The following is a 23,607-nucleotide window of genomic DNA, read 5'->3' on the forward strand; positions in this document are numbered from 1 at the left end:
ACAATCCTATTCCAAATATTTTCAATTCCAATTTTGGATTATTCTAATTATACTTTGGATAATTCAACTCCAATTTTGGATAGTTTCAAATCATCTTTGATCTCTTTTTTCTTGTATTGACAATAAAACTATTATGACATGTTTTCAGAGTATGAAACTTCGTCTTGGATAAATTTATGAAACTTCGTCTTGGACAAATTTAGTCTTTGTAGCTTGCAATGTTGTTTGTATAAAGATTATGAATAAAAAGTTAGTAGTTTATCGTTTAATTTTTTAATGTTACTTTCGTCTAATTTTTTAAAACCTTTTTTTTATTAAAACCGCTATATATATTAAATTCTAAATCCGCCACTATGCCAGGGGCTATAAAATGTGTCTCATCTCCCAAGTTTTATTTCCTCTTCATTCTTTTTGGGAAGTCTCATCTTCTTTCTCCCATTTTCCTTGTTTCCTCTTTAAACGATTGTTGTTTGTGATTTCCATTATGCATTATGATTCACTACGTAAAATGTGAGCCTCAATATACAACGATTGCATCCAGATAAACGACACGTTAGAAGAAATTGAATTTTAAGTCTAATATAATCCTAACTTATTATCTCACTTTTACCTGCACGACCAATTGAGAGCTAACCTTAAAGGCTTATGTTTGTGAAATTTGTCTACGTTGTCCGATACTAACTTATTACATATTGGACTTTTCGTATGATCAATATACCTAGCCAACGATCTCAAGTCAAGATTAAACTCGGTACAATCTAGCATAATTGCTTATAATTATAAGTCTTTTTTTACAAAAGTACTCTGAAACGGTTGGACTTAATCCAATATAAATCAACTTTTAAATGGTCAACAATGTAATAGGAATGAAATAATAGAGATTAATGCTAAAATTGTGGTTGATCCCCTTTATATTAGCCTTGTGAATGTATGTCTTGGAACCCAAATGAGGCCGCTTAAATCCTTGATGAACATGTAATTATAATACCTTACATGTGAGCTAAGAAAGTGAGATTTGGGTCTCCTCTATGGACAAAACCCTTGACTCTATAAATATTGAGGTCCCTACAATCTTTAAAACACAACAAACACTTTCCATTGAGTAGTTGTATAAAATTAGGAGCTTGTAGAAAACTTCAACACTGATGTGGTGTTTTTTCCTCCTTCAAACTCAGTCAATGGTAGGCGCTCGAAGTGCTTTAGGTTAGCCATCGTTTTCTTTTATTTGTGTTTTAGTTATGTAATCATGTAAGGCCAACACAAACAACATTTAAGTCCTTGTAATTAACCAAATGACATGTCTTACAAAATTTTGTCAAACGGCATGCTACTGCTGAATACTTGGAGTCGCTAACAAAGACATAGTATAATAATGGTGTCTTTGAAATTCGATTGTTCGTTTTTTCGGTCACAAATGTCAATAATGGTAATAAAAAGTACGTTGAAAATGAGCATCAAAGTCATGTCCTTTTTGACTAAGAATTGTAGAAATTTTTCCGCTCTAGAAATTATGTTACTAATTTTTGCATTATAATATGAATAGACGATATAATTAATGTGTAATAAATTGAGAGTATAATATTGATAAAAATATGCGCTACAAAATTAATAATAAAATATTATATGATCGTGTGATAATTACTCTAAAAAACTCCTGAACTGGAGAATTAAGCTAAGTAATTGGAGAATTCTTACAATCAAAGTATTCAACCGTTGATTCAGGACTCTTGGCCTCACTTCTAGAAAATTTCCATGTTTTGACTGGAAAAAATGCCACACGCACTGTTTTTGACTATTTCAATTAAACCTTAAATTAAAAAAATTATTTAGTTTCTTTCTTTACCTACTTATAATGAGAATGTGACACAAACAATTCCAACACTCCAGGCCAGTTCCAAAGTACCATTCTTTGTGTTTTTTTTGGGTGAACAAGTACCATTCTTTGTTTCACATATAACAGTACAACTTTCTTAGCTGCCAAACAGAAAGTTAACTTATTTTTCTCTACATAACAATACAGCTTTCTCAGCTGCCAACAGGAAGTTAACTTATTTTTCTCTCAGCTTTTGATCCAAGAAAATGGCAGAGGCATTGACAGAAGGTCAGATTGCTGAGTTCCAGGAAGCCTTTTGCCTCATCGACAAGGATTCAGATGGTAAGTTCTTATCAGTTCACGTATAATCATTACTTTACATACGTTTCCATTAACCGATTCTTCTCGACCGGTGACGGGAGTTCCTTTAATCGCATACATCGATTCCTCTCGCGTTTAATTATCTATCACGTGCTTTCGTGCTGCTCACGTCGATAAGTCGCTAGGGTTTTTGATCGAGTCTTTATTTGCAGGACTTATTAGCTTGGAAGAACTAGCTACAGTGATCCAGTCAATGGATCAACGTCCCACAAAAGAAGAAATTCAAGACATGATTAGTGAGATTGGTGGTGATGGAAGTGGGACCATAGATTTTGAAGAGTTCTTGAATATTATGTCAAGAAAGATGAAGGTAAATAAGCTCTATAATGTCAAATTTACTCAGCATATTTGTGTTAATTAAGCCTTTGAAACCAGTTGAGTTGATGAAGATTGTAATTAATCTTGTAGGAAAATGTTGCCGAGGAGCTCAAAGAAGCCTTCAAAGTATTTGACAGAGACCAAGATGGCTACATTTCAGCCTTTGAGGTAAACATAAAATTATAGTTGACTTTTAGTTGTATCCCGACTTTTAAAATCTCAACTGATGTGTCAAAATTGCATTTGTTCATGTTCGGATTCACATTAAACCTCATTTGTTTACAATCAATGAGCAACTGTCATGTTATGTGTCACATCAGTTAGTATCATAAATTTGAGAGATAATGTACGGTGCAAGAAACACCACTCATATATCTACATACTTTTTTTTTCTTTTGTGATAGTTGAAACAAGTGATGATAAATTTGGGAGAAAGATTGAGCGATGAAGAGGCTGAACAAATGATCAGAGAAGCTGATTTGGATGGTGATGGTCTAGTTAGCTATGAAGAATTTGCAAGGATGATGCTGCTCTGTTGATCTTTTCCTTCTTTCTTAATCATGTTATTAGAAATAGAAAAATGGATTAAAACTAAATCATGTGTTTAATCTTTAAACCCGCTGATTAGGAAGCAATGCACATTGTGCAATTATGGTTGTAACACATGAGAGGTGCCATTTTACTTTTATTGTTCACAACATAATTTGCTTAGAATTTTTTAAAATTACATTTGCATTATTTGGTGTGCTTCTATCTGCACTGAACTTGGAATTTTTCTTAATTTAGATTAGCTCACATCATGAACAATGGGCTCGTTTGTAAGTTTGAAAGTGCTTTTAAAATGACAAAAAACACTTTTAGGAAAAAAAAACATTTGAAGTACTGTCAGTGTTTTTAAAATAAACAAAAGCGGTTTAAGTGATTTTTTAAAATTCACTTGTATTTTTACTAAAAATTGATTCTAAAAATATTTTCATAAAAACCGTTTTCAGTTATTTTAAAATAACTTTCAATCAATCTAATATCATTGTTCACTTTCTCACGTGCGGCCTCTGCAAAAAAATTTCACACATGTCGGAATACAACAGTTTTGCGCCAAATCACTAACCTGTGCACGCGCCTCCTTTTCTTTTCCGAACCTAAAAATGGCGGCTTCCGAATCGAACCCTATCGACGAGCATTCAGCCGCCGCAACAACTATACGATTCGACAGCCCGGTACCATTACTCCGTGGACCGGTTCGGGCAGGGCCACCCGACGATCCGTCGTCCGGTCCGTACGTCCTGGCGTTTCGCGACCCAAAAGCTTGGGCGAACGCGTACAGAGCCTGCGAGTCCAAGATCGTCGAGCAGTGCGAGGCCGGTGCCAGGATCGCGTGCGCCATTAGCGCATCGGAAAAGTGTAAGCCCCCGTGGTGGGGAGCTCTGATTGGCCAGAAAGTCAGACTTGAAGCAGAGGGAACAGTGCGAGGAGAGACAAATGGAGGGGTGTTTGACGGCGGCGAATGAGAAGTGCGGCGGGTTCGCGAAGGAGAAGTGCTTGAAACCCTTCAGAGAAGCGAGGATTGCAGGGGTGAATGTGAATCAGGCTGAGAGATTGGTCTGCTGGGGGACTCTGGCGGATCGGAGTACGTGGCTCAACTTGATTGGATTGGAAAAGTTAGGGGTTTTGGGTTCAGCGATGAATTATAGGGCTGGTGAATTGTTTGGTTCGGATAGTGAGGTTGATCGTGTTTTGGCAGTGGGAATTTGACATTGAAGGTGTGAGATTTGGAAAATGGAGGTGAAATTTGGTGCCTTTGTGATGAAATTGTTGCTGGTGAAGTGGGATTGTGCAAAAGGTATGTTTGGTTGAACTCTGCTTCTTTGATTTAACATGGAAAGAGTAGAAAAGATTCAATGCATTTTTGAATTTAGTGTTCAAAACTTGTGAGTATAATTTTTGTCCATTGTTCTTCTTCAGTTCATCCAATCCGATGGTACGGTTGGAAATTGAGAGGGGTGTGTGAGAGTTAAAAATGGGTGTGTGGATAGCACCATCCTTCTGATTATTCGTTCTGTTAAGGAAATTTTGGTTGTGCAACCATGTGGTAAAGTTCGCCCTGAACTGCAGTTTTTGCTTTGCACGATATATTTAAACAGATCCATGAAAATGAAATTGAAACATATACATCTTGAACTGTATTCATTTTGTCTAGAGTGTGCAATTCTGCTATATATCTGACATAGGTTTGCTGCAATGCTATACGGCGAATGCATCTATCGTCATTACTTGCATGAATAGAGATACCAATTAGTAATGATTCACTATGACTTGTGCATGTGTAACTGAACAAGTTAATGGATGGCCTTGTGGGATTTAAATCCATCTTTCCCTTCTTTTGACTGCATCCTTACTTTAAAGAGAACTTTAACGAAAAGCTTCCGGTACTGTTTATTTTAACGAAAAACCATATTTTTACACTAAAAGTCAATCCTGGTACTATTCACCTTACCCTTTATTTTGTCCTTATCGCTAAAACTCAAAATTTTCAAGCCCTTTCCATTAGTTTTCCTTACTTTTTTAAATGGTGGAGCTTGAGTGCAAAATGTTCTTAGGGTGGTACTTCTGTTACAGGATGGCACTCGGGCCTCGGTGGGCTGAAAGAGCCCAATCTAAACCCTCATTTGAAGTACTAACTTTGACCTAGGTTGAACTTCAATACAAACCAAAAACTGTAGGCCCAAACATTCAACAGTTTAGGGCATCTTGTGCCTCATAACTGCATGTTCTAGGCGATATATGATTTTGGACTGTCCTTGTTAAGTCATTCACCATAGACTTTCTGCTTGTGTATGTTTTGTCTTTAACATAGCTATCTGAAAAGAATCGTTTTCTCTTGTAAATTAATTTATTTGCATAGACATTTTTTGGTTGATAAAGGCTTTACCTTTGATATAGGCAAATAGTTTCTTGAAAGCATCATTTTCGTTATAAAATAAATTAGCTACGTGGCATAAGTAGGATTTTAAACTTTAATTTATGCAGGATAGTTATCTTCAAACAATTTTTTTTTTTTTTTTTTAAATTAACTTTGCTATGTTTTACTTTTAGAAACTTATTTGGTTTTGGTGATGTTTGGCATTAAAAATTTATGAAGAACTTCTATGATCTTACATGCTTCACCAAAATGTACAAATACTTTGAAAAATATAATTTAGTCAACTTACAGCTTATCTAATCTGCTACTTGGTCATGTTGTTGTTTCCTTGCGTTTTTGCACCACTAGGTTTGGTGAAATTCGTCAAGCTATTTAGCTAGGAAATTTCTGCTTCATTAATGTGCTGACACAATATCAAACTGGATTTGTTATGGCCTCCGAAATAATAGAAAAAAATGGCAGTTGAGTGTTCACACAAGTTCATACACGCAAAACTACGTGGAAACATGCTGTTGATATCTTATCTTGTGATCAAATTTGTATTAATCATATCTTGTCTTGTGATCAGTTTTGTAGTACAAAACTTGTCGTAATGATAGTTTATCTCGTGATCAAATATGTAGTAAAGGGAGTGCTATTTGCGCAACAATGAACTTTAATGGTGACCTGTAGCTCGAATTGCACTCCCCTTACAATATGCATATGATTAAAATCAACATCATAAGTTGTTCATGGAATAAAATACTTATAAAACTCTACATGTGCATTACAGGTCATTTTTAACCAATGAAATACTCAATGAGGACAGGTCTACTTGTGAGTATGATTGTGTTATAGTATTGGATGAGCTTCGTATGATTTTGGTTTCGGATAGGAATTTTTGTACTGGTTTAAGTTCTATTTAGTTGTTAGAATTTGATAGCAGTCATTTGAGTGAGAGAAATTATTTATATGTTTCTGATTATTCATTCTGTTAAGAAAAATTTGGTTTTGCAACTATGTGGTAAAGTTCACCTCGTACTGCAGTTTTCCCTTTGCACTACATATTTAAACAGATCCATGAAAATGATCGAAACATATGCATCTTCTACTGGATTCATTTTGTCTAGAGTGTCCAAATCTGCTATATATCTGACATAGGTTTGCTGCAATGCTAAAACTACGGCGAGTGCATCTATCGACTATCTTCGTCGCTTGCGTGAATAGAGATACCAATTAGTAGTGCTTCACTGTGACTTGTGCGTGTAGAACTGAACAGGTTAATGGATGGCCTTGTTGGATTTAAATCTATCTTTCCCATCTCTTGACTGCATCCTTACTTTAAATAATGGAGCTTGAATGCACAACGTTCTTAGGGCGTGGTACTGCATTCTGTTTACAAGGATGGCACTCGAGGCCCGTTGGGCCGAAAGAGCCCAGTTTAAACCCTCATTGAAGTACTAACCTTGACCTAGGTTGAACATCAATACAAACCAAAAACTTTAGGCCAAAGATTAAACAATTTAGGGCATCTTGTACCTCTTAATTGCATGTTTTAGGGGATATATGATTTTGGACTGTCCTTATGAAGTCATTCACCGTAGATTTTCTGCTTATGTATGTTTATCTTTAACATTCTAATAGCTATCTAAAAAGAATCTTTTTCTTTTGTAAATTAATTTATTTGTATAGACTTTTTTGTTGATAAAGGCTTTACCTTTTATATAAGCAAATAGTTTATTGAAAGCATCATTTTCATTTATAAAATAAATTAGCTACGTAGACGTTCGGCATAAGTAGGATTTTAAACTTTAATATATGCAGGATAGTTATCTTCAAACAATTATTTTGTTTTTAATATTAACTTAGCTATGTATTACTCTTAGAAACTTATTTGGTTTTGTTGATGTTTGGCATTAAAAATTTATGAAGAACTTCTTTGATCTTGCATGCTTCACTAAAATATACATATACACGTTTTCTGATCTGCTACTTGGCGTTGCGGTTTTTTCATTGCGTTTATGCACCACTAGGTTTGGTGGAAAAAAAATGGCAGTAGAGTTTAGGGAGTGTTATTTGCGCAACGGACGAACATCACTAGAGCTTTGACGGTGACCCGTAGCGCGAATTGCGCTCCCCTTAGAGTGCACGTATGATTAATTTCAATATCATAAGTTTTGCAAGGAATATTATACATATAAAACCCTACATTTTGCCTTGCAGGTCATTTTTAAACCAATGAAATACTCAACAAGGACAAGTCTGCACACCCGATTACCGTCACGAGAAGCCTTCGTTCTAACCGAAGCACACGGTTCAGCCGCAGCAAGGATCTAAAGTTAAAAAAAGAAGGCATTGAGGCACTGGAAATTGCAAGGAAGTTGCAAGGACAGCCTTTGTGGACTCCTGGTGTTAAATTAAGATCAACTTGGTTTTTGTCAATCTCGTGATGTATGAAGTTGGCCATTTTGTTTGACTGGTTTGTTGGTATTAGTCGGGAAAGGCTCTTCCAACATTGACGAGTGGAAACCACCAGGAAATTGCTTTTGGCGTGCGATTTGTCCAAGCGGTGTTTTTTGTAAACTAGTACCGACTTTTTTTTAAAGGAATTTTTTTTGAACCAGCTGGAGAGAGTTTGAGGAAATTGTCGTTTGGAAACGGTTTCCGCACACTTATTTCATATATTTTTAAAGGAAATTGTCGTTTGTGTATATATATACACACACACATATAACCATGAGTGTCTAGAAGAGAGAAAATCAATGTTCGGAAATCATCTGTGTAATTATTGTCTTTCTGTTGTTATGCCTTTAGTTTTAGGGTTTGTTTGGGACTGCAACAGTAGGAAGCACTTTTGCTCATGGGTTAACTGCTTCTACTGCAAACATTTACAAGTGCGGTAAAAAAATTGAAGTGCGTTCTAAAAAAATTTGGAAGTGCTTTCTTAAGAAGCATATGAATGGTCACTTAGTACAATGATCTTTTGGTATTCTTTTTCATTTGTAAGTAAGGTGTTTTAAGTTTGATTCTCACCAAATGCGAGTTTGAATCACATTATTGCTAGCTCATTATGAGGTTAAGCCCATCCCCTCATCTTTAGTGTAAATAATATCGTTTGTTCAAGAAAAAAAAAAAAAACATCTGAATGCATTTTTTTTTTTTTTTTTTTTAAGAAAGCATTTTTATTATCCAAAACTATTTCTAGATTTATCTTTTAAATGCAGGTAGAAATACTTTTGATGTCAGAAAATACTTTTAACCCTTCAATTGGCCCGATAGAAAAGTTATTATATATGCTTTTGATGTCAAAAAGTACTTTTAACCCTTCTATTGGCACGATAGAAAAATTATTATATATGCTTTTGATGTCACAAAATTTTTAACCCTTCTATTGGCACGATAGAAAAGTTATTATATATGCTTTTGATGTCAGAAAACACTTTTAACCCTTCTATTAGCACAATAGAAAAGTTATTATATACTTTTTCAAAGGGCATTTTCTCTTTAATATGGCACGATAGAAAAGTTACAATATACTTTTTCAAACGGTATTTTCTCTTTAATTTTTTAGATGCTTCGAAGTTGCATATTTTCTTTTGAAAGGTCAATAACAACTATGTGAAAGTGAAAAACACCGCAAATAACGTTGTTTTGGTGCTACCACATAACCCGATGAACGTCCGAGCTAATCGTAATCTGCCGCCTTAGCAATATCACTTGAGAAGAAGATTCTTCTACTAGAACCAACATAAAAAATTGTAACAAAACATAAAAGAGTGAACTAAAAGAGTAAATTGTAGCAATAATCTCTCAACTTTAACTAAATTGGAGCAATAGTCCCTCAACTAAAAATCCATTATTATTGGTTTCTTAACTCATCAAAACATGTAACTATAATCATTTTCGTCAACTCCGTTAGTATTCTGTCAAAATGAGTTATGTTGGAATGACTATTGCTACAATTGGGTTAAAGTTGAGGGATCATTGCTCCGATTGAGTTAAAGTTGATGAATTGTTTCTCCAATTGGATTAAAGTTAAGAGACCATTAATACAATTTTTCTTATTTTATTTTCCATATTTGCCCCTTTATTCACCCTCACATGCGTGGTACATGACTTATTTTGACGAAAGTTCCAACGGAGTTGATGAAAAGGATTATAGCTGCACGTTTTGATGAGTTGAGGGACCAATGGTAATTGATTTTTAGTTAAGGGACCATTACTCCAATTGGATTAAAGTTGATGGATCATTGTCACAATTTCCTCATATCAAAATGTGTGATAAATTAATTCTTTTATTCCAACAACAACAAAAAAAACTAATTCGTATATTTTATTGGATGGTTGTATTTTATGCATATTTCAAAACGTTAAAAAAAAATTAAAATAAATAAATGTCGTTTAATATTACGATCTAGTGATATTCTGCTTTACTTGTAGGTCTTAGATTCGATTCTAACCAAAGACGAATTTGAACCATATCATTATGACTAACCCAATGTAAGGTTTAGCCTACTTCCCCACGTTTAAGTATAGAAAATACCGTTTGTTAAAAAAAATAAAAAATAAAAAATAAAAAATAAGTATAGGTGAAACAAGTCCGGCTTGGCGGCAATTCTTTTCAAAAACCGTTGAACAAGCAAGGACGAAAATAAACGGACAGTTGTTGGTTACAACGGCTCCTCTAATTTGCCATTAGCTTAAACACTTCATATTTAATGTTGAACTTCAACCTTTCCCTCTCACCTTTTGGTGTCATACTTTCAAATATTTGAACAAAGTTGGCTACCACAGAAAATAAATCGGCAATGTTTGCTTTTGATTTCTGTTGATCAAACTTCAATGCATACTTGTGGGTCTCTCAGGTAGAGGCTTCAAACTTGAGTATCCCGCAAAGAGTAATGATAAGGAGATTAAATTTTGAAAACTAAAGGATATGGAAATTGATGATTGGTTTATTACTTAAGCGTTGATAAATGTGCTTATTTTTATTAGTGATGCATCATTTAGTTTGCAAATTTTGTCTCCAAATTTAGTTTCCCTAACATTACCCATCCGACAAATTCGAACATACCATTAGACTATGGAGTCTTGCTCTCCTAAAATTTTCATTTTGATGACTTTTGATAACCAAATGCATATTAATCACAACATTATATTAGTTTATATCTAGGGAAGTGTTATTGGCACTTCAAAAATTTCACTCTAAACTCCTCATAAGTGTATTTTTCTTTCTTAATACAGAAAGTTTGGAGTGTAGAATGAGATTTTTGGAATACTAATAACAATTCCCTATATCTAAATGCTTAAAATATGTGACAATTTCAGAGAAATTTTATTCAAACTCATCTATCTTTGTTCTACACCTAACTTATCATTTTTTATCTTTGTTCTACACCTAACTTATCATTTTTTATCTTGAAGTTCCGAGTGTGTCCAACAATTCTCTTTCAACTCTAAAATGAAAAGGAACAAAAAATAAAATTCTATCACCATAAATCTCCGGCCACCCCCCATCTCTCCAATTTCCAAACCCCTACCACCCCCAATTTCTACTCTTCCCCAATCCCCACTGCCACCTTCCCTATCACCAACAATGAAAACCCTAAGGTCTCATCCATCACGAACCCTCTCCCGATTTTTCCCTAGCTACACAAACTTCCACGCAGTAACTATCAACCAATTGAATCTAACTATGTTGGACTTGAGTGTACGAAATATGTGGAGAATCACAATTTTAGTAATATTATAATTTTTTTCAAAAGAAACATTGTCATGAATGTCTTTTGGGTCTTTTTAATGGTTGGTTTTTAGGGGGTAAGGTTCTCCAAATTTTCAAATTGTTGTGGGTGGTAGGGAAGATGGTGGTGGGGGGTTCGGGATGGGTAGACATTGGGGTGGTTGGGGTTTGGACAAATGTGGTGGTCAGAGTTGCCTATTGTTGAATTCTTTTTTTTTTATTTTTTTTATTGGGTGTATAAACAGAATTATTGGGCACATTGGAAATTTCAAGATAAAAAATTATAAGTTGGGTGAAGAAAGAGAATAATGAATTATTTTGATCTGTTAAGTTGTCAAACATTTTAAGTATTTGGATCAAAACTAATATAATTTTGAAGTTAATATGCATTTGGTCCTCACAAGTTAAAATGAAAACCTTAAAAAGCCAGAATTGTTACACTATGAGCTAATTAGTAATGAATTCACCATCTTAAAAAATAGAGTGACAAATTTAAATCAATATTTTAACAAAAAGTTAGGTAGGACAAAAATTACGATGCAAATTTTGGCAATGTTTTCTTTCACTTTATGTTGAACAAAGTCTAAGACATGCTCTACTTAATATTACGATTAAGTGATATTCTTCTTTACTTGTAAATAAGAGATCTTAGGTTCGATTCTTTTCAAAAACAAATTTAAACCATATTATTACTAACTCATTATGAAACTTGGTCAACCTTTTCTTTTTTAGTATGAATAATATTATTTGGTTAAGACATGCATACTTGTAGATCCTCTGGCCAATAGGAGGCTCAAACTAAGAGGAGGCTGCAAATTTGACGTACTGACAAACCCGTACATTTCCCATTTTATGGGCCAAGTAATTAATAAGGTTGTCAGAAAAAAAAAACCCTACATCGAGGACCTTTTAAATATTCACAAAAAAAAAAAAAAAAAATTAAAATTAATGCTGTTTGCCTTGCATTGTCTAAGGTGTCGCATTGATATTAGGCAGTTGATCACCGTTCGATTAATTTATAAAAGTTTAAAAATTAAGAAATGACGCTTAAATTTATTGAGATTGCAATTAGATAAATTTTATCTTTTACAATAAATTGTAAAAAACTTGTTAAATATTTGGATGAACACTTATTATATGTTTGTTCTCTATGTTTTGAATATATTTTAATACTTTATAATCTATATGTTATTCTTTTTGGCAATATATGTATCCCAATACAAAATATACATTTTTCATAAGAATGAGTAGACATTTATTTATATATTATAAAATAAATCTAATTAAAACTAGCATACGTCTATACGCATTGTGTGTTTGAATACTTTTTACTTTTGTTTTAAAAATTGGAGTGAGAGAGGGAAATAGTGGGAGTTTTTTGTTTTTTTAAATTTTAGATATATCTTAACATCATCTAGATGATATTTCAATAAAAAAACAGTAAATTTGGATAAGTGAAATTACATTATTACCATTATTTTTTTGTGTGATAGAATGCTAAATAGTTTTTTCATCCTCTTTTGGTTGACAAAGAGAGCTCTATTAATCGGTAATTTAGATTAAAAAAACCACCTAGCTCCTCCTAGACGCATAGGCGCTAAATCACTGTTTGCCGCCCAACTAGCTCCTTTTAGAACCTTGAATATCAGCTTGTTTGTCTCAATTTGATTGTATTCATAACAATTCACAATCTAAACTGTTCTCGTGTGAAAAATATTAGGGTTTATATACTCCAACAAGCTTTCCAGTTGTTTCATTCTCTATTATTATTTGATAGATTTCTTTGAAAAAATCTTAGGCATTTCGTTTACATCGAGCTGGAAAACTTTGGTCGATAACTTTTAGTGTAGACCCTAAGTCATTGTTTAATAATTGTTTTTTCTCCAATTTCCCCCAAGACCAGACTAGCAGTTCTGTAATTTAAGCAGAATTGAGTGCTTTCCATCTCACAGGGCAATGACAAAAGAAGAATACCGACTCTAATGAGCATTCTTTTTTACATGTCAATTATAGTTTAACACGTACGTGCAAACTTATTTTTTTAAATGAATCGCTTTAGTATGTGTCAATTTGTGAAGGCAAGAAGGAATGACTTTGTAATGGCGGTCTAATCAGGTTATTTGTAATAAGACCTTTAGTGGAAAAAATATAGGTTCTATGAATTTTATGACTCATTCAAAATTGCTTTTAAAATAATGAAAACGTTTTTGGTGATATTTTTTTGGGTTTCAAAAGCAATTAAAAGTGATTCCTGCAAGAAATTCCAGTTATGTGTTTCTTGTAAAAAAGTATAAGAACCTTGTATTTTGATCACACTCGATCTCATAATGTTTCCACTCAATATAAAAACTTCTCAGGTCAAGTTACTTTACCAAAAGTTCATGTAAGAAACTAAGTAGTGTTCACTTTGCCTTTTATTGTTCAACAAAAATTTTGTTATCGACCAAATAGACGTGTGATTGCTGCTTATTGTGCCGACATGGACGTATATGCTTCCATCATATTGATAGCTACCTTTTTTAATGGGAAGTTTTAACAAAAAGTCAGCGGAATTGTTTAGTTTAACGAAAAATTACATTTTTACACTAAAAGTCAATCTTGATACTATTCATTTTACCCTTGATTTTGTCCTTATCGTTAAAACTTAAAATTTTCAAGTCATTTTCATTAGTTTTCCTTTTTTAATTTGTCTATAAAACAACTCACCATGCACATTAGAATGAACTCTTTTTCTATCTACTAGCTAGGTCTTCCTCCTCCTCCTCCTCCTCACTAACTACTAATCTCTCACTCTAAACTCTTAAGGCCTAAAAAAAAAAATATGGCAAGCAGCAGTGACTCGGCCTACCACTGCGGCAAATCGCTCCTCGACGACCTTGATACCGGCCTCCGAGCTAAGAGAAGGTGGCGGATGGCGTTTTTGGCATTACGTGTTGTCCACGTCATGCTTGAGCTTCCCAAAGAGATAGTATCCACGACAAAAAAATATGGAGACGATGAAACTGGTCGCTACAGTTTTGTGGCCGACGTTGATGATCATGAAGATGCTGGACTTGCAGAAATTGTGAGGGAAAAGAACTCGGCTGGTACACAAAGGTACTACTTTCAATTTTCAATTTTTAATTTGTATCCTTAAAAAATTTGCAATATATATCAAACATTAAAATTAATATTTTCACAAGAAGAACGATAAGTAAAACTAAGCTGAATTTTCAACACGCTTTTCCCTATTAACCTAAATATTAAACTTATTGAGTTGGTGGTTTATTATTGTTCGTGACATATTTACTTATCTAGAACAAAAAAGGAAAGAGAATCGTGTTTTCGTTTCAAATATTTTATTTTCAATCCAAGTCAGTTAACTGTGTAATCGCACTAATAAGAGAATCAAAAGTCATGTGAGCCTAATAAAAACTCAATAATCCTACTTCAGGATTTTGCAACAGTGAGACTTTTGTGGAAAGGGTTGTGAGTGTATAGGAAACCACACATTCTAAAATTGTCTTTCACTTGTTTGTAAGGTGATGATATCTATATACATATTTTTACTTTTTGTACATATTTTATTAATTTTTGTTTTTTTTATCTTCTTTAATTTATCTGAACGGACATTCAATAATTGAGAAAACGTGTAAATGATAAAAAATAGCGTGTGGATAGCGTCATCATTTTTATATTACCGATGGTTTGAAATATCTACTCACACATAGAAATTGACAATTTCAACTCTTAGAACCATTAGTGTACCATCATACTTTTAATAAAGAATGGTAGAGGGGGGTAGTGGTACAACCATTATTGTTTAGTTTTCCTTCCATGGACCACCACAAGGAGAAATTTTTCCAAGTGACGGAAACAGTTCCCTCACACATTAGGATTTGACATCTTGAATATCTTTCAATTTTATATTTCAATAAATAAATAAAACTAAATTCTAATGTGTGAGGGAACACCACGTGTCATGGTGTTCCCGTCACTTGGAAAAATTTCTCCACCACAAGAGGGGAAATTTCCAGCACTTCACATCCCATTGCACGTAGTACAAGAAACCTTTTGATTTAGGGTGATTGACCTTGAATGATAGACCTTAGAAAAAGGCCCACCAAGCAAAAGTTTGGAGGGAGTAGTTTTCCATTTCACAAGAGAAATACAAATACAGTGCGAGAACAACGTTAATCGTGTACGCATCGGGTTCTATACTTGTATGGTGTTCAGGTCGTGTCATTCTTGTCGTGTCACAAATTGCAACATTTTACACGATTGACTGAATTTGGTTATAAAAATGAAATTTATCCCATTTCCTTCCTCATCTCTCACTTTTTTTTTTTATCTCTCTCTCTAAAGAAATTAATACAAAATATTTGAAGAAAGTTATGGTTACACCGTAAAATCAATTGATAATATAGGAAGTAATCCAACCTTTTATAAGCCTATGCAAGATCTCTTCTCTCATCAATGTGAGACTCATTCTCAACAATGTTAATGTTGTGTAATCGTAACCATTCAAATAAGAAGGGAGAAAAAAAATAAAAAGGGGAGGGAATTCTGCTCCTAAAAATACTGCAACATGCACATAAGAATGAAGTTTTTAATTTGTTGAACTAGGCTCACTTCTTGACTTTATTTACCTAAATGTGAACTCTTCAAAGTTCTAACTACTGACAAACTATGTTAAGCAGCCACGATTCGCCTTATGGTTATGGAAAAATGCTCCTCGACATCACCACCACCACCCTCACCAGAGCCAAGATGAGATGGCGCATGGCCTACGCAGCAATATATGCTGTTCGGGCAATGCTTTCGCTTCCCAGAGAGCTTCTAAACAAGGGAAACAACTACAAAAAGGACCCCGAGATCTTGGACTCTTATTCTTACACTGCACTGGACGTGAAACCAAGCACTTCCCACCAAGAAATCAATACTGAAGCGGATCGCCTTAGTTCCCTCCCCAACATTGAATTTGATCATGTAGGACTCGTACAAATGGTGAAGGATAAAGGCTTGGCTGCTCTAAAGGAGTCTGGAGGAGTTATCGGCGTCGCCACTTCTCTTGGGACAAACCCTAAAAATGGAATTCATGGAAATGCGTTAGAAGTCAACAAAAGGCGTGAAATCTTTGGTTCAAATACCTACCACAGGCAGCCTCCAAAAGGGTTGCTCTACTTTGTCCTCGACGCTTTAAAAGACACAACAATTCTGATCCTATGTGTCTGTGCGGCACTTTCTCTCGGATTTGGAATCAAAGAGCATGGAGCGGAGGAAGGCTGGTATGAGGGAGGGAGCATCTTTGTTGCTGTATTCATTGTCATTGTTGTCTCAGCTCTCAGTAACTTCAGACAAGAATTACAGTTCGACAAATTGTCTAAAATCAGTAGCAACATCAAAGTTGAGGTATTTAGAGACAGACAAAGAAAAGAAATCTCCATCTTTGATATTGTAGTTGGAGATGTTGTGGTTCTGAACATGGGAGATCAAATACCTGCAGACGGATTGTTCTTAGATGGGTATTCCTTACAAGTGGACGAGTCAAGCATGACGGGAGAGAGTGACCATGTTGAAATTGATTCCGCCGAGAACCCCTTCCTGTTCTCCGGTACAAAGGTGGTAGATGGCCATGCTCGAATGCTTGTCACATCAGTTGGGATGCACACTGCATGGGGAGAAATGATGGGCTCAATATCGCAGGACTCAAATGAACGAACACCATTACAAGCAAGGCTCGACAAACTAACCTCTTCTATTGGAAAGGTAGGCCTTGCAGTTGCCTTCCTAGTTCTTGTAGTCTTGTTGGTTCGTTACTTCACTGGTAACACAAAAGATGAGTATGGAAATGCGGAGTATAGTGGTAGCAACAAAGATATTGATAGTGTGTTGAGCGGAGTAGTTCGCATTGTTTCCGACGCAGTCACTATTGTGGTTGTGGCAATCCCGGAAGGTCTGCCCTTGGCCGTCACATTAACACTTGCTTACTCAATGAAAAGAATGATGAAAGATCAGGCTATGGTCAGAAAACTACAAGCTTGTGAGACGATGGGATCAGCAACCGTTATTTGTACTGACAAAACAGGAACTTTGACAAAAAATGAAATGGAAGTGACTAAATTTTGTCTTGGCCAAGAAGAAATTGAAAAAGATAATTCAATCACACCAAATGTTTGTGAATTATTTCATCAAGGAGTTGGCTTGAACACGACCGGAAGTGTTTACATACCTCCTTTAGGATCAAAACCTGAAATTTCTGGTAGTCCAACAGAGAAAGCAATTCTCTATTGGGCCGTTTCAGATTTGGGTATGGACATGGAAAAGTTGAAGCCTAGATATGACATTCTTCATGTTGAAACGTTTAACTCAGATAAGAAACGAAGCGGGGTTCTTATACAAAAGAAGGATGACAACACCATCCATGTGCACTGGAAAGGAGCTGCTGAGATGATAGTTGCAATGTGCTCAAGTTATTATGAAACCAACGGAACTATAAAGTCCTTGAATGAAGAAGGAAGGTCAAAAATTGAGAATATAATCCAAGCCATGGCAGCTAAAAGCCTCCGGTGCATTGCTTTTGCTCATACTCAAATTTCCGAAAAGGAAATTGAATATAGCGACGATAACAAGACCCACCCAAAGCTAAAAGAAGAAGGATTATTTTTGCTAGGGGTAGTTGGTCTCAAAGATCCATGCCGGGCAGGGGTCACCGATGCTGTGAGAATTTGCATGTCTGCAGGCGTGCAAATCAAAATGATTACTGGAGACAATGTTTTCACAGCTAAAGCTATAGCTACAGAATGTGGAATACTAAAGACTGAGGACGCAACAAATGGTGATCAAGTGATAGAAGGAGCAGAATTCCGAAACTACACACACGAAGAGAGAATGAAAAAGGTCAATCAAATTCGCGTGATGGCAAGATCTTCCCCTTTCGACAAGCTATTGATGGTGCAGTGTCTGAGGCAGAAAGGACATGTGGTTGCAGTCACAGGAGATGGCACAAATGATGCTCCTGCACTGAAAGAAGCTGATATAGGACTTTCCATGGGAATCCAAGGTACTGAGGTGGCAAAGGAAAGCTCAGACATTATCATCTTGGACGACAACTTCAATTCTGTGGTCACAGTTTTGAGGTGGGGGCGATGTGTTTATAACAATATACAGAAGTTCATCCAGTTTCAACTAACTGTTAACGTCGCAGCTCTAGTAATTAACTTTATCGCAGCAGTTTCAGCTGGCGATGTTCCCCTAACAGCAGTTCAATTGCTGTGGGTGAATCTCATCATGGACACACTAGGCGCTCTCGCCCTTGCTACTGAGCGGCCGACAGATGAGCTAATGCAGAAGAAGCCTGTAGGTCGAAGTGCACCGCTCATAACCAATATTATGTGGAGAAACCTTCTATGCCAAGCTCTATATCAAATAGCCATTCTCTTAACCTTGCAGTTCAGTGGCGATTCCATCTTCAATGTCACTGATGCGGTGAATGATACTATGATTTTCAACACATTCGTACTCTGTCAAATTTTCAACGAGTTCAACTCAAGGAGCATGGAGAAGCAGAATGTATTCAAAGGTATTCACAGGAACAAACTGTTTATGGGCATTGTGGGGACAACCATCGTTCTCCAATTTGTGATGGTGGAGTTCCTGAAAAAGTTTGCAGATACAGAGAGGTTGACTTTGTTGCAATGGGTAACTTGTATCGTAATTGCAGCTGTATCATGGCCAATCGGTTGGATTGTGAAGTCGATGCCAGTTCCAGATGAACCATTCTTCAAAACGATCAAGAAGTTACTCAGATTCAAAAGGAATGTGTAAGCATCTCGGGTTCAGACTCTAAGTCTTGGGTTTGGCTAGAGAATCAAGGTCAGGTTCCGGAGCTCTGGGACCAGGCCAAGAAGTCTGGTACCTGAGTTAAGAGCTCTAGGCGTGAACTTAGGGTCGAGGCCCAAACTAGAGCCCCAAGCTTTAGGTTTGGGACTCAACACTCAGGGTTCCAGTCCTAGATCCCTAGCTTGGAATTTGGGTCCTTAGTGGCGGGTCCAGGTTCGAGTTTTTGAGGCTCGGAGTTAATGCCTGGGGCTTGGAGTCCTAGACTTGAGTGAATTTGTAAATTTGGAATGCTCATCTCTAAACTATACAAGTGAACCAAAACAATGGAATGGTCATTCCCGAAGCATGCATGTACCCTAATGATCCAAACATTACCTAAGATGTGGATTATTATGGTGTAACATGATTAGTTCCAATATGAGATTCCATGTACTGAACTTGTAAGTGTGATATTTGAAGGAGATCTACAAGAGTGCATAGGCCGAATCTAATCAGCCATCAGTCATTTTCTAACTTACATAAGATTAATTCATTATTTGTAAAGCGTACGAGCAAGAGGTAGATTAGATAAGATCGGTCATACATGTACAATATACATTCAACAATAAGAAGGGAGCAACAGACATGATCGACTATGGCTAAAACAAAAGACTCGAGAAAGGATTTAGTATATGAATTCTAATCCCGACTTCTGCATAATTTCAATGAATAACACATGTAAAATCATCTGACAGTCACATTTCTTTTGATGATTGTAAGGGGTATTGAACATTGCCAAACCCTAATTATGATTTATGACTATTTAATTACAAAGACAAAAAATAACCAATTTGTGCACAAACATCAGCAAGTATGAACTGAGCTGGAGTAGTAATTGGAGATTACTTGCATAAACCAACTACTACTGGCGGATATGGCAACGAACCGTTTTGCAAGAGAGATTTGATCGTGTAACTGTTGTAATGTCTCTCCCTCTCTCTATCTTTCTCATCACCTGATGATTAAAGAGTTTTGGGGGGACATTACAACCGTTATGCCCAAGATTTTGCCCTTTCACCGCCTTCCCTCACTTTATTACCTGTGTCAACCATTTTACATTACAAGAATCGTATTCCATGAATATGATACCTATCCCAGTGCAACAATTTTTGACATGAATCAAAATCAAGCTTTCAAGAATCGTATTCGATGAATATGATACCTATCCCAGTGCAACAATTTCTGACATAAATCAAAATCAAGCTGCTTCCTTTAAGACAACGCATTTAACCATTTTCAACAAATTTTTAGAAAAAAAAAAAATCAATTACACACAGAAACTCCAGAAAATTCCAATTGAGAAGATGAATCATTCAACCTCATCACCTGTTACAATTAAGTAAACGAGTTTTTTTTTTATTTCTTTATTTTTTAACTTTGAAAAGAGGCACAATTGGTCACGATTATCCATCCCTTCTGAGTTCGAAGAAGCTACGGGGAATTTCACCTTACCCATAACCACAGTCAAGCAAACTCATAATTAAGCAAACGAGTTAAGGAACACCCTTTTAATTAAAAAAAAAAAAAAAGAACCCATCACCATCCTCTTAAAATCTAATTCTCTCATTTGAACTCACATGGAAAAAAGTTAAAATTTACTGATTTTTGAATCAGATTAATTACCAAACTGAACAATAAGAAAAGGAAAGGCAAAGGCAAAAACACAATAGTAAATTGTATGATTATGAATACTCACTGGCACTGCACAGTTACATGTTCGTTGTGAACTGCCAAGCATCCTTCTTCGATACAGTGGAGAGAGAGAGAAATAGATCAGGTGCGCCAAATAAACAGAAAGTATTTGCAGGATCCTTATGAAAGTGGAGAGATTTTTCTATTTGCCCGGAACATGAGGCGGAACATCACATGTTATTATACAATTACGAAGACATTTGAAAGAAATTTTTTTTGCACCAATTATATAATGACATGTAGTGTTCCGCCTTGTATTCTGGGCATACTGAAAAATTTCTCAATAAATTGAGTAATTCGAAGCACAAATAGAACTCAAAAGGTCAATAATGCCCCTTCTATTTCTGTTTGCGGGGTGTACGACTTATATACCAATGTCATAATACAAATGGTATACTTGAAAAAAAAAAAACTTCTAACAACTTGCATGTACCAAGCCGTGTTCGTAGTACACCGAAAATTTCTCCAATAATTGGATGTGATGTTACACACATCCCTAAAGATGTTAACTATCTGGAGAGATTTTTCAGTTTGACCGGTACACGAGATGGTATACCATATGTCACTATACAAATTGTAGGATATGTATTGTAAAAAGTTAATAACTTAAAAAATAAATTTTTTCACCACTTCTATTAAAACACGTGATGTACCACTTGTGTTCCCGTCACATTTAAAAATTTCTCACTATCTTGGGCACAACCGTCCCTCCAATTGGCTGAACGTTGTCTCAACAAAAAGGCTGTCTCTTACTATATGTATTTCCCTATAGCCATCTTAGACTTGTTCTCTTAAGCCTCAACTTTTGGATCTACCCAAAAAGTAGAGGTGCAACTTAGGTTGGACCAATCCAAACCCGTCCATGTCCAACCTGACTTTAAACCCAAATAAGTGGGTTTTTTTTTAGTTATAACCCGTCCGAACCCAACTCAATTTCAACCCGTTCATTGATTGGGTTGAGTTGGGTTAATCATTTAATGCTCATACTACACCCAAGTGAGCCAAATCCAAAAACCAATGCGTTTTCTAATATTTTTTTAATAAATTACCCTTTATAATTACTTAAGCTTTTAGGGAATAAGAGGCTTTGATTAGTCATCCCATATTTGTAGTCTCTAAATCCTAAAGTTTTGTAGTAGATGGATTTATGAAATTAAAGTTAGCTAACTTTGATGCTACTTGGCTTAATTTTTTTAGGAATTCTTGGAAACTAAGGTCATCTCTAACCGAGGGCTGGCCAGAGTGTCACATCCCGGCCCGGGGCGAATCACTTCCCGGGCCCGCTCCACCACCGTAGCACGATATTGTCCGCTTTGGGCTTACCATTCCCTCACGGTTTTGTTTTTGGGAACTCACGAGCAACTTCCCAGTGGGTCACCCATCATGGGATTGCTCAAGCCTCCTTCTCGCTTAACTTCGGAGTTCCTACGGAACCCGAAGCCAGTGAGCTCCCAAAAGGCCTCGTGCTAGGAAGAGATGAGAATATGCATTTAAGGATCACTCCCCTGGGCGATGTGGGATGTCACAATCCACCCCCCTTAGGGGCCCGACGTCCTCGTCGGCACATCACGGCCAGGGTTAGGCTTTGATACCAAATTGTCACATCCCGGCCCGGGGCGGATCCCTTCCCGGGCCCGCTCCACCACCGTAGCACGATATTGTCCGCTTTGGGCTTACCATTCCCTCACGGTTTTGTTTTTAGGAACTCATGAGCAACTTCCCAGTGGGTCACCCATCATGGGATTGCTCTAGCCCCCTTCTCGCTTAACTTCGGAGTTCCTACGGAACCCGAAGCCAGTGAGCTCCCAAAAGGCCTCGTGCTAGGTAAGGATGGGAATATACATATAAGGATCACTCCCTTGGGCGATGTGGGATGTCACACAGAGGGCTTGTTTTAGCCTTGTCACAAATAACCGTCTCCAACCGAGGTCCAAACATAATTTATTATTTAAAAACTACAACTTACATTCAAATCCATCGGCTAAGTGACGTTAGCATGATGCAAATTTTGTAAAATAGAAGTTATATGAAAAAAAAATAGAATTTAAAAAAAAATATATGAAACAAATTTTGTGAAATAGAAGTTATAGGAAAAAATGGAATTTTAAAAAAAATATGAAACAAATTTTGTGAAATAGAAGTTACAGAAAAAAATAGAATTTAAAAAAAAAATATGAACCAAATTTTGTAAAATAGAAGTTATAGGAAAAAATAGAATTTAAAAAAATATATATGAAACAAATTTTGTGAAATAGAAGTTAGAGGAAAAAATGGAATTTAAAAAAAATATGAAATAAATTTTGTAAAATAGAAGTTATAGGAAAAAAAAAAAAGAATTTAAAGTGAAATAGAAGTTATAGGAAAAAAATAGAATTTAAAAAAAATATGAAACAAATTTTTGTAAAATAGAAGTTATAGAAAAAAAATAGAAGTTATAGAAAAAATTTTGTAAATAAAAAAAAATTAAATAAAACTGTGAAAAAAATTCAAAATTAACAACTAGCTGACGTCAGCTAACCGTTGGATTCAAAATTTTCTCACCTATTCATGTCGATTATAACTAACACTATTGCTCTTATTCCTGTCGGTTGTATCCGACAGTTTTAAGCAAAAATTTTGGCCAATTTGGGGCTGGCTGGAAAGGGCTACCCTTTTGGCCCTTTCAGGTTTCTTGGGGCCCACGAGCCCTCTGGCCTAGCCCTCGGTTGGAGACGGTTTTTGGACTATTTTTGGCCCTTTGGTCCTCTATTCCATTCAGTTGGAGATGGCCTAAGTTGTTAAAAGATTAAATTTTGAAAAGTTGGGCAACCCAAACCCAATCTATATAAATCCTAACCCAAATAAACCCAAGCCCAAATAAACCCGAATAAAACCCAACCGAAACCCGAACCCAAAATGTAAAAG

At 35.7% G+C, this 23,607-nt stretch overlaps 2 protein-coding genes and 1 pseudogene across 3 annotated transcripts; all 3 read left to right on the plus strand.

The window, feature by feature from the left end:
• The first annotated feature begins 1,857 nt into the window (after nt 1-1,857).
• Nucleotides 1,858-3,250, plus strand: LOC125478619 (calmodulin-like protein 11). Its single transcript, XM_048586980.1, has 4 exons — nt 1,858-2,155; nt 2,347-2,504; nt 2,603-2,680; nt 2,917-3,250. The coding sequence occupies exons 1-4, from the start codon at nt 2,080-2,082 to the stop codon at nt 3,049-3,051; spliced, it is 447 nt and encodes a 148-aa protein (XP_048442937.1). The 5' UTR covers nt 1,858-2,079; the 3' UTR covers nt 3,052-3,250.
• Nucleotides 3,251-3,644: 394 nt separating this feature from the next.
• LOC125478441 lies at nt 3,645-8,140 on the plus strand (annotated as a pseudogene).
• Nucleotides 8,141-13,883: 5,743 nt separating this feature from the next.
• Nucleotides 13,884-19,458, plus strand: LOC103960086 (calcium-transporting ATPase 12, plasma membrane-type). 2 transcript variants are annotated; one of them, XM_048586826.1, is made up of 3 exons: nt 13,884-14,247; nt 15,831-18,269; nt 18,365-18,588. In XM_048586826.1, exons 1-3 carry the CDS (start codon nt 13,973-13,975, stop codon nt 18,453-18,455), a joined length of 2,805 nt encoding a protein of 934 aa, XP_048442783.1. In that variant the 5' UTR covers nt 13,884-13,972; the 3' UTR covers nt 18,456-18,588. The 2 variants fall into 2 exon arrangements, with proteins under 2 accessions (XP_048442783.1, XP_048442782.1); XM_048586825.1 differs by having other exon boundaries at nt 15,831-19,458.
• Nucleotides 19,459-23,607: the final 4,149 nt, after the last annotated feature.

Source organism: the organism of the source record quoted next, unplaced genomic scaffold, assembly GCF_019419815.1.
Source record: "Pyrus x bretschneideri cultivar Hongxiangsu unplaced genomic scaffold, Pyrus_bretschneideri_v1 Contig25, whole genome shotgun sequence".
Classification (NCBI taxonomy): Eukaryota; Viridiplantae; Streptophyta; class Magnoliopsida; order Rosales; family Rosaceae; genus Pyrus; species Pyrus x bretschneideri.